Source organism: Oncorhynchus kisutch, unplaced genomic scaffold (assembly GCF_002021735.2).
Source record: "Oncorhynchus kisutch isolate 150728-3 unplaced genomic scaffold, Okis_V2 scaffold847, whole genome shotgun sequence".
NCBI classification, from domain to species: Eukaryota; Metazoa; Chordata; class Actinopteri; order Salmoniformes; family Salmonidae; genus Oncorhynchus; species Oncorhynchus kisutch.
The window spans coordinates 93,738-105,564 of record NW_022262792.1 but is presented as its reverse complement, the minus strand read 5'-3'; the positions used below and the strand labels follow the sequence as shown (position 1 = coordinate 105,564).

Genomic DNA, 11,827 nt, shown 5'->3' with positions numbered 1-11,827 from the left:
GCTGTCATCAAGGCAAAGGGTGGCAATTTTGAAGAATCTAAAATATATTTTGATTTGTTTAACACTTTTTTTTAGTTACTACATGATTTAGCGTGTTATTACATAGTTACGATGCTTTCACTATATTATTCTACAATGTAGAAAAGAGTAAAATAAAGAAAAACCCTTGAATGAGTAGGCGTGTCCAATCTTTTGACTGGTGCTGTACATTAAATCCCCTGGCAAACACTCCAGTGGACATTCCTGCAGTCAGCATGCCAATTGCCCACTCCCTATGTGACATTTTTGTGGCCTTTTATTGTCCCCAGCACAAGGTGCACCTGTGTAATGATAATGCTGTTTAATCAGCTTCTTGATATGCCACATCAGGTGGATGGATTATCTTGGCAAAGGATAAATGTTCACTAACAGGGATGTACCACTGCCCCCATTGTGGAAAGAGTTTTAGCCGGTTAGGAATCCTGAAAGCTTGTGACCGAAAACACACAGGGGAGAAGCCTTACCACTGCTCCCATTGTGGAAAGAGTTTGAACATGTTAGGAAGTCTAATGAGAGAATACACACAGGGAGAAGTGTCACGGTGCTGACGTTTGCCCGTCGCCTGCAGCATAGGCCTCTATCCCGTCCTCTGGCTGGGCAGAGTACTTTAGGATTTTTGTCACTTCGGTGTAACAAGGGCCTTGCCGTGCAGCCCTACCAACTCTTCTATGTATTCGTAATGGCCCTTCCCGTGAGTTGGGTTTGTTCCTTCGTTCACGTTGTCACTCCCTTATTTCCCGGTCTAGTATGAGGTCTTGGATAGATGATTACTTTATGTTTATAGACTCTTCCTATAATCCCTTACATTGGGTCTTCTTCTCTTATATATCAATACCTAATAACTAATCTTCTGTTAGTTATTATGCTCGTCAGCTAGTAGTCACTGGGAAACTATATGTATTTGACTTTTCCAAAGATATATTATTGTCCACACAATGAAATATTCTTTAGTGCAATCACTTTAACCTATAACCAGGGTCACTTTCTGTTCAGTGAGAGTGTCAAAGGCGTTTGCTCTCCAGATCGTTAATCTGGCCTAGTTGTCAAAGTTTCAAGCTTTTATTAAGTCACTCTGTTTTTTGTCTTTATACACGTTATTACAATTCAATGGTTCTACAGTTTCCTAATACATCAATAATGCTCAATCAATCCTTAATGCGCTGTACTATGTGCTATGCTATGTGCTATACTATGTGCTATGTGCTATACTATGTGCTATGCTATGTGCTATGCTATGTGCTGTACTATGTGCTATACTATGTGCTATGCTATGTGCTATACTATGTGCTGTACTATGTGCTATGCTATGTGCTATGCTATGTGCTGTACTATGCCAAGTCATATCTGCAAAGGTAAAAAGCTTAACACACTTCTTTATGACTCTTTAAACAAAGCAAACACCCATATATTTACCTTGACGCTCTGTTCCCTTGGTCCTTCCCGAAACTGCTCTTTATAAGAGTAGTAATATTTTGACCTCTGCTGTTTATACGACTATAATCTTCTTATTTAGTCCGAATGGTTTTTACTGCCTACTGTTTAGTAATTGATTGCTTTTTATCGACTCTTGGCTACTACGAGGCTTTAACTATTTCTGGGCTTTTCCAATCTTGCCGAACTGCGATTGTTACTGACACACCAAAGATGGAACGTTGTTGCTATCTAGATTTGTCCGCGCCTCGCGCTGTTGAGGGGTGAAGTCCTCTTGTACACAAACTCGTTCACTTATTCTTTTTATAAGGTGTGAGATTCCAGTGTACAACACAATTATTTAAGATATACCAGTCAATAGTTTGCTCGCGCCTTGAGATCAAAGTAGTCAATACAAACAGAGTATAGTACAAGTAATTTACCTGGTCTGATGATTCTCTATGATGTCCAAATCATATAGGTTGAGGATCATGCCTTGGCACTGATCTATCCTCCTTTTATACCTCTTTTAGACACTCCGTTTGGGGGAAGATGTTCGGGAGTAGAATCTATCTTAACACAGTGTGCCATTACATTACGTATTAAGTAGCACTTAGTCCAATGTTAGTTCCTTCAGCACTGATGCCCATAGGTATTCATGCGTTGAGGCGTTGTCTTGGTAGGTTGGTTCATACCACTCCTCCTCAGTCTCCCTGTAGGTCGGTTCATACCACTCCTCCTCAGTCTCCCTGTAGGTCGGTTCATACCACTCCTCCTCAGTCTCCCTGTAGGTCGGTTCATACCACTCCTCCTCAGTCTCCCTGTAGGTTGGTTCTTGTTTAATTCCCAGTACTTGTATTTCCCATGCATTTGGCTCCCTCTGCTGGTCACCTGCTGTTGTGGCGATTTCTTATTTTATCCCCCAGTCAACAGATGGCCTTAGAGCCCATGAATGTGGCCCTGGAACTGGACCGGCCACTGAGGGAGGGGTCTGTTCTTTTTTGCCTTTTGCCCCCCCCCCCCCCTCTCCAAGATCTTCCCTTGACTCTTTTCCTGCTTTTCCTCGTTGCCTAAATATTTTATTGCTAGAGCCTTCCCATCCTGTGCCTGTACCATCCCATACTGGTCCTGTCTGTTTCTCCTCCCTATCTATGAGGTGCCTGCTCTTTACAAACCTCCAGTCTCTGGTAAGCCCTTTAGCTACTGTTCTACCTCCTAGCATAAGCTGCGTAAATGTGCTTTCAAAGGGCCAAGCTTCTTCTTCTTCCTCCCGATACCATATGCCCTTATCTCTATGACAGGTCATGTTGCAGAAGCAATGCTTACAAAAGGGACTTGTTATTTTAGTCCCTGAGGCCGACTGCCTAGTCAACTCTCCATAGGTGCCCCTGTCACACCCGGTGCACCGAGGGCTCCATGAATCCGTTCTTTTGGGTCCATCCTGTGTAATATATTTCATTATTTAGTCCTGTCATCCTTATCCTACCTGAGTCTTTATCCCACTCTATCTCTTGTCCTAAGTACATTATTCTTAGTCTGGCTTCTTCCCCATCAGTTCTCACTTCCCATGTGTTCCCTCTCTTTACTACCAACCTCATTTTAGGCCTCTACCTTCTGTCAGGCAATCTAGGACTCTCCCTCTCCAGGCCAGTCTCTACCTTCTGTCAGGCAATCTAGGTCTCTCCCTCTCCATGCCAGACTCTACCTTCTGTCAGGCAATCTAGGTCTCTCCCTCTCCATGCCAGTCTCTACCTTCTGTCAGGCAATCTAGGTCTCTCCCTCTCCAGGCCAGTCTCTACCTTCTGTCAGGCAATCTAGGTCTCTCCCTCTCCATGCCAGTCTCTACCTTCTGCCAGGCAATCTAGGCACGTACTTTCTCAGTCTCTCCCTCTCCATGCCAGTCTCTACCTTCTGTCAGGCAATCTAGGCACGTACTTTCTCAGTCTCTCCCTCTCCATGCCAGTCTCTACCTTCTGTCAGGCAATCTAGGCACGTACTTTCTCAGTCTCTCCCTCTCCAGGCCAGTCTCTACCTTCTGTCAAGCAATCTAGGCACGTACTTTCTCAGTCTCTCCCTCTCCAGGCCAGTCTCTACCTTCTGTCAGGCAATATAAGTCTCTCCCTCTCCAGGCCAGTCTCTACCTTCTGTCAGGCAATCTAGGCACGTACTTTCTCAGTCTCTCCCTCTCCAGGCCAGTCTCTACCTTCTGTCAGGCAATCTAGGCACGTACTTTCTAAGTCTCTCCCTCTCCATGAAAGTCTCCCTTGCAATCATCCTCTAAGCTTTTTTGCACAACCCCCACATATATCTAGGTTGTCAGTTGTTGTCCAGCTTAACATGTGTCCTTCACAACAATTGTGTAGGTCCGGTTTATCGAATATATGCCAATGTTTCACATATTCCCCCATGTACTCCATGTACCCCCATGTACCCCCATGTACTCCATGTACCCCCATGTACTCCATGTACTCCATGTACTCCATGCTCCACTCTCCTATAATTATCTGAAGGTCACTACTTTGGTCTCCCCCTGATTCTTCTCTCACATCTCTTTCCTAGAATCAGGGGACAATGGGGTTAGATACAGGGGACAATGGGGTTAGAATCAGGGGACAATGGGGTTAGCAATTTCTATCTGTTATAGCCCTTCCTTCCCCTCTTCTTGTCCTTTCTGCTGGGTCCTAATATCTTAACTCACTGATCCCCTACATATTTTAACTCCCTCCTTAGATCTCCTGCTGCTTCCTCGCATCTCGTCACTTCCCTGGAGAGTTGATCCATCTTCTCCCAGTTAGGCGGGTTCCCTACTCCCCTTTCACTCTGTCTTTCCTTCTCTCTCACTTCTGCTTTTTCTGCTGCTTGTAGTGCCCATATGGGGCACCCCTCTTTCCTCCCCGTGGGCCCTGTCCTCCTTGCTCCGGCATCCAACAGTAGTTCTTTCCTAACCCTTTCTGCCATCTCTCCGTCTATTAGCTTGGAGAGGTTACCTCCCCCAAAGGTGGCTGTTCTGGGCCTCTGGCCTTTATCTTTCTGTCCTGCTGTGTTTCTTGCCTGTGTCTATGGGTGAAGCTTTTTAATTTGGTTACTGCTACTCCTGCACCCTCTCGCTTACTGACTTTCTTTCGGTACACCTCTTCCTTTGGTACCCTCACCCTTCCCGCCTTTCTCTGGAGTAGCCTATCCTCCTCAATAAGTTCCCATTTCTTAACTTCAGGCCTATTTATCCAATCCTAAACCAGGTTCAAATCCTGTATCCAACCCCTAAACCAGGTTCATATCCTGTATCCAACCCAACCCCCTAAAACAGGAAATTAAAAAAACATAAAATGTATTTCTGAGTAGGCTTTCTCCTTCTGATTTCATTTGGCAATAAGGACATAAACAAAACCACAAAAGCACCAACTTTCAGTCCAAAATTAGACAAATGTGGGAGCAGTGTGTTAACTCATGAACTGTAAGTTTGTGTGAAATCTCTCTCTCCACAATGGGAGCAGCATTGGTAAGGTTTCTCTCCCATGTGGATTCTTTCATGTAATTTCAGTTGCCTTAACCAGGTACATGTCATTCCACAGTGGGAGCAGTTCCAAAAGGCTTCTCCCTAGTGTGTATTTTCTCATGCTGCTTCAGTTTCCCTAACTTCTTAAAACTCCTTTCACAACGAGAACACTGGAAACGCTTCTTTACAGAGTGTGTTAGCTCATGTTTTTTCCAGTTACTTGAGTCAGTGAAATTCTTTCCACACTGGGAGCAATGGTAAGGCTTTTCTCCTGTGTGTGTCCTCTTATGCGTTGCCAGGGCCCTTGATAGGATAAAACTCTTACCACAGTGGGAGCAGTGATAAGGCTTTTCCCCTGTGTGTATTCTCTTATGTACTTTCAGGTTATATAACCGGTTAAAAGATTTTCCACATTTAGCGCATTTGTGAGGCTTGTCTCCTGTGTGCATTCTCTCATGTGCTTTCAGGTTCCATAACTGGGTAAAACTCTTTCCACACTGGGAGCAGTGGTGATAAGGCTTCTCTCCAGTGTGTGTTCTCTCATGCGCTTTCAGTTGCCTTGACCAGCCAAAACTCTCTTCACAATGGAAACATTGGTAAGGCTTTTTTCCAGTGTGTACTCTTTCATGATCTTTCAGGTTACTTAACCGCTTAAAAGTATTGCCACATTGAGAGCATTTGTGAGGCTTGTCTCCTGTGTGTATTTTCTCGTGTGATTTCAGGGAACTTAACTGTGAACATCTCTTTCCACACTGGGAGCATTGGTAAGGCTTCTCTCCTGTGTGTATTCTATTATGCAATTTTAGGGTCCCTAACTGGGTAAACTGCTTTCCACACTGGGAGCATTGGTAGGGCTTCTCTCCTGTGTGTATTCTATTATGTATTTTCAAGCTCCCTAACTTGGTAAAACTCTTTTCACACTGGGAGCACTGGTGTCGTCTTGCTGGTTTGGACGTCTCTGCCTCTGGTTCCTCCGAGTCTTGTCTCTCTCCTGCCAAAGACAAACAAAGTATTTCATGTAACAGATATTGGTATCTTATTCACAAGAAACGAATGAAAACAGATGGGAAATGGAGAAGGACGAGAAGCGGAACTTGTCCAATAAGAAACGCTTGTTTTTGTTTTCCGATGCAAAACATTTTGCTACGTTTTTCACTAATGAATACGACCTTGAATGAAACCTCCACATGATAAAACTGTCTTCCTATTTAAAAGGGGTTTTAATCCAAATCAGATCCCTCAACCTGAGGTCAAGTTATTCACTATGACAAAGTCAAAAGCTGTACAACAGCTGGAAACCAAGTCTGGTCTAGAAAAGTCTGAAAAATCTACTATAATAGGATGCATTTGATCCATTGTTACGTTTTGTTGGTGACAAATGATTGGTTCAAGAGTATGGATGACAGGAAGTTAGTTGGTGCAGTGTTGCTAGATTTCAGTGCTGCTTTATTTACTAAATCAATTGTGTAGGTTGTTTTTTTGTTTTGTTGGTAATACACGCCACTGGCTGGGGGACTTGTTGACCCGGGATCATTGATAGCCAGCAACCCCTGGAAGGTAACCCCAATCATGACCATTAGGACTGCTCAGATGGGGGAACGTTCCAATTCTCAATTGGTAGAGGACACTTTCATTCAACATGTGCCGTCCGCGGACTGCAGGGAACATCTCAAATGTTGTCAGTCACCTTTTGTACTCTCATGATAAACAAAATATGTAGTGAACTCAACTCTTGACGAAATAATGTTCTCTAATGCAGTAATGTTTTTCTAGAGGCAGATGATCACCATAGCTTGGAGGTTAAGACTTGGAGGAGACTTGTCTTAACAGGATGCAAGTCAGCCAACTACATCTGCAGCAGACAGTAAGGAAGATTGACCTCTGACCCAGGTTAGTGACATAAAGACAAAGAGGCTGAGCATGCATGAGAAACTGAGCCATGGAATTTCATGAACACAAACTAATGTATTTAAAAAGAAGAGCATGATATGAAGATGTGAATCCTTCATGTTGAGTTGGCTATGAAGAAGGAGGACAGAAACATGAAGCAGCTGGTGTACCAATATTAGGGTAGGTTTTACTAGTAGGGTAGGTTTTACTAGGGTTTTACTAGTAGGGTAGATTCTACTAGGGTTTTACTAGTAGGGTAGGTTTTACTAGGGTTTTACTAGTAGGGTAGATTCTACTAGGGTTTTACTAGTAGGGTAGGTTTTACGAGTAGGGTAGGTTTTACTAGTAGGGTAGGTTTTACTAGTAGGGTAGGTTTTACTAGTAGGGTAGGTTTTACTAGTAGGGTAGATTCTACTAGGGGTTTACTAGGGTCTGCTAGTAGGGTAGATTCTACTAGGGTTTTACTAGTAGGGTAGGTTCTACTAGGGTTTTACTAGTAGGGTAGGTTTTACTAGGGTTTTACTAGTAAGGTAGGTTTTAGTAGGGTTTTACTAGTAGGGTAGGTTTTAGTAGGTTTTACTAGTAGGGTAGGTTTTAGTAGGGTTTTACTAGTAGGGTAGGTTTTACTAGTAGGGTAGGTTTTACTAGGGTTTTACTAGTAGGGTAGGTTTTACTAGTAGGGTAGGTTTTACTAGTAGGGTAGGTTTTACTAGCAGGGTAGGTTTTACTAGCAGGGTAGGTTTTACTAGCAGGGTAGGTTTTAGTAGGTTTTACTAGTAGCGTTTTACTAGTAGGGTAGGTTTTACTAGTAGGGTAGGTTTTACTAGTAGGGTTTTACTAGCAGGGTAGGTTTACTAGTAGGGTTTTACTAGCAGGGTAGGTTTTACTAGCAGGGTAGGTTTTACTAGCAGGGTAGGTTTTACTAGTAGGGTAGGTTTTAGTAGGGTTTTACTAGTAAGGTAGGTTTTACTAGCAGGGTAGGTTTTAGTAGGGTTTTACTAATAGGGTAGGTTTTACTAGCAGGGTAGGTTTTAGTAGGGTTTTACTAGTAGGGGTTAGGGTAGTTTACTAGCAGGGTAGGTTTTACTAGCAGGGTAGGTTTTAGTAGGGTTTTACTAGCAGGGTAGGTTTTACTAGCATGGTAGGTTTTAGTAGGGTTTTACTAGCAGGGTAGGTTTTAGTAGGGTTTTACTAGTAGGGTAGGCTTTACTAGGGCTGCTCTTCGCACAATTTGAGGAGTTGCCACATTAGAATGGTATCGTGAGAAAGGTTAAAGTTCTCCTCTATTAAGGTCATGTCTCAATGTGTTTCAGTGTCCAAATGACCGTTTCTATTAGACCAAACCTCAAATAGCGAGTTGAAACTGCTTGTCGTCAGAGAGGAAGAAGTGATCTTTCGTCTGTTGATGTGAGTAACAGGGGGAGGGGCTTGGTGACAGGGGGAGGGGCTTGGTGGCTGTATGGTGGGAAGGTGCACAGTGAACACAGAAGAAGCGAGTGTGAATAGTTATGTAATTGAGATATTTCTGTAATTAATTTTCAATAAACTGGCAACAATTTCTAAAAACATGCGTTCACTTTGTCATTATGGGGTATTGTGATGTCATTATGGGGTATTGTGATGTCATTATGGGGTATTGTGATGTCATTATGGGGTAGTGAACAGTGTGTGTAGATGGTTGAGAAAAGACTAATTTATAAATTTTTGAATTCAGGCTGTGACAACAAAATGTGGAATAAGTGGTATGAATAAGTACTGAAGGCACTGTAAATTGAAGGGCTTTCATTTGTAGAAAATAAATAGACAGATTGTTGATAAACACCTTAAATCATCTTTCTATTAAAACAACAGTTTTCATTTCAGTATATTTTCGAAGAGAATCCAATTGCTTATGGATGTTAATGATATCAGAACGCTGAAAAATGATACTGAAAAGAGAGAAACCAATTATAGACCATGTAAAACCTTAATGAAAGTTAGCTTTAGAGAGAAAGTTTCAAGATGATCCGAACGTTACATTGCCTGTCCCAGTCAACCCCCGTATCTTTACAAGACTCCAGAACAGGCAAACTAAACTCAAGACACTTCAATTTGGCCTGTATGGCTTCATTAACATCAATTTAACTAATACTGGAGGAAAGCTGTGATTGGGGAAAAATAAGCTTTCTAAAAGCCATGAAATATGATCGACTGAGAACGCCTCTTTATAGACTAGGCCTCCTACTCTGTAATAGTCCAAAGTAATGCCATTTCCTACTTAAAACGTCTCAAATGAAGCCCGGAACTCCCAACATATAGACTTTAACAGTCCTTAAGGATGAAGCCTGAACTCCCAACATATAGACTTTAACAGTCCTTAAGGATGAAGCCTGAACTCCAACATATAGACTTTAACAGTCCTTAAGGATGAAGCCTGAACTCCAACATATAGACTTTAACAGTCCTTAAGGATGAAGCCTGAACTCCCAACATATAGACTTTAACAGTCCTTAAGGATGAAGCCTGAACTCCCAACATATAGACTTTAACAGTCCTTAAGGATGAAGCCTGAACTCCAACATATAGACTTTAACAGTCCTTAAGGATGAAGCCTGAACTCCAACATATAGACTTTAACAGTCCTTAAGGATGAAGCCTGAACTCCAACATATAGACTTTAACAGTCCTTAAGGATGAAGCCTGAACTCCAACATATAGACTTTAACAGTCCTTAAGGATGAAGCCTGAACTCCAACATATAGACTTTAACAGTCCTTAAGGATGAAGCCTGAACTCCAACATATAGACTTTAACAGTCCTTAAGGATGACGCCTGAACTCCCAACATAGACTTTAACAGTCCTTAAGGATGAAGCCTGAACTCCAACATATAGACTTTAACAGTCCTTAAGGATGAAGCCTGAACTCCAACATATAGACTTTAACAGTCCTTAAGGATGAAGCCTGAACTCCAACATATAGACTTTAACAGTCCTTAAGGATGAAGCCTGAACTCCAACATATAGACTTTAACAGTCCTTAAGGATGAAGCCTGAACTCCAACATATAGACTTTAACAGTCTTTAAGGATGAAGCCTGAACTCCAACATATAGACTTTAACAGTCCTTAAGGATGAAGCCTGAACTCCAACATATAGACTTTAACAGTCCTTAAGGATGAAGCCTGAACTCCAACATATAGACTTTAACAGTCCTTAAGGATGAAAAAAGCTTGTCCATTTCATGTAACAACCATAAAGCTTCCATTTGTTTTTATTTCTCCAACATGCCAAAATGTAGATTCCAGATTTCTTGGGTATACACTCTGCCCAAGGGGTACTACAGACCATTTATATTTTGTCTATCTATTCTGTGAGATATAAATAAAGTTTTGATTTGTGTACAAAATGTATTTTATATACCTTTATTTTACCAGGCAAGTCAGTTAAGAACAAATTCTTATTTCAATGGAACAGTGGGTTAACTGCCTGTTCAGGGGCAGAACGACAGATTTGTACCTTGTCAGCTCGGGGATTTGAACTTGCAACCTTCCGATTTGAACTTGCAACCTTCCGGTTACTAGTCCACTAGGCTACCCTGCCGCCCCAGGTACAACATGTAATGTCCATAGAACTGGAATCACCCATAACTTCAGTAGAAATACCCTTTAAAATCACATTAGTTCGACAGAAAGAGATATTCAGAGACATGGATTCAACAACAACATAGTTTGTGCCCCAGTTTAAGACAGTACTCACTGGTGTTAATCAGATCTCCATTATTCTCTTCTTCCTCCTCCTCCAATGTGACAGTAATCTCCCCCTCCTCCTTCACTCCAAAAACTTGTTCCGTTTCTTTTACTAATACAGTCATATTCTCCTCCTCAACAAAAACGACATTCTCTTGTTTATCTTCCTCCTCTTTCACTCCGAAAGCTTCTTCTTCTTTCCCTGTAACAGCTTCACCCTCTACTTCCTTTTTAACTGTAACAGCCTCCTCTTCCTTCTCCTCTTTCACAATAACTTCTTTCTCCGTCCAGCAGACCTCCTCTTCTTTAGCAGGAGGGGAGTAGCTTAATGAACTCATGGTCGGGGATGTTAACTAGCTAGTTAGCTTTAGCGACTAGCCTAGTGCTCGGCTAATTTAACCAGTCAGCTAGCTGACTAACAACTTAAATATTAAATGGAATAACTAGTAAAGACGCAGACAGTATGTTAAAAACACTGAAGTTAATACAAACCCAATGATCTACAGAGCTTCAATGTTTTGGTTTTATGTTAGCAAGCTACCGAGGTGGTTGAATCAGCCGTTTTGTTGTTGAGGAAGCTGTTCCGTCCACTAGTTAATACGTCACGCAAGAAGCGCCACCTGAAAGACGCATATCGCCATTTGCTGACTGGAGTGGGTAACACAGTTTAGGAAAATATTCCCAACGTTGTGTTTGTTCTGGCATGCAATATCATAACAAGTCCATTCAAAACCTGTCGTTTATTGTATTTAGCCAATTGTAATACTCAAATGCTAGTTGTACTGTTCAGCATGTTGCTGCCATTTGTACAATGTTCTGTTGAAAAGTAAACTAAAAAATAACATTCCTTCACTCGCTCCACTATATATGAGAGGGAGCGAGAGAAAGAATGTTTAATTTTTATTTTTTTTACAGTTTGTGTGTGTGTGTGTGTGTGTGTGTGTGTGTGTGTGTGTGTGTGTGTGTGGCTGTAACTAAGAATATTTGACTGTAGATATGCCAAAAACGCAGATCTAAGTTTCCTAATGAACCAGAAAATCAACAGATATCTCTAATTCTTTATTAAAGTTAGCTAGCTATCTTTTATTGACCCAAATTGCACCCCTGCCACGACTCTGCGAGTGGTACTAATTCTACACGGAGATAATTAGATGTTTTATTTAACCGTTATTTAACTAGGCAAGTCAGTTAAGAACACATTCTTATTTACAATGACGGCCTAGGAACAGTGGGTTAACTGCCTTGTTCAGGGGCAGAACAACAGAC

At 41.9% G+C, this 11,827-nt stretch overlaps 1 protein-coding gene across 2 annotated transcripts; it reads right to left on the bottom strand.

The window, feature by feature from the left end:
- Positions 1-980: 980 nt before the first annotated feature.
- LOC116362577 (zinc finger protein 664-like) lies at positions 981-11,197 on the bottom strand. 2 transcript variants are annotated; one of them, XR_004207754.1, is made up of 3 exons: positions 10,572-11,197; positions 3,591-5,936; positions 2,471-3,419 (listed from the first exon to the last, which is right to left on the bottom strand). XR_004207754.1 is itself a non-coding variant. In XM_031816651.1 (2 exons), the coding sequence occupies exons 1-2, from the start codon at positions 10,897-10,899 to the stop codon at positions 5,011-5,013; spliced, it is 1,254 nt and encodes a 417-aa protein (XP_031672511.1). In that variant the 5' UTR covers positions 10,900-11,197; the 3' UTR covers positions 981-5,010. The 2 variants fall into 2 exon arrangements, 1 of the variants encoding a protein (XP_031672511.1); XM_031816651.1 differs by having other exon boundaries at positions 981-5,936.
- Between the last annotated feature and the right edge of the window lie 630 nt (positions 11,198-11,827).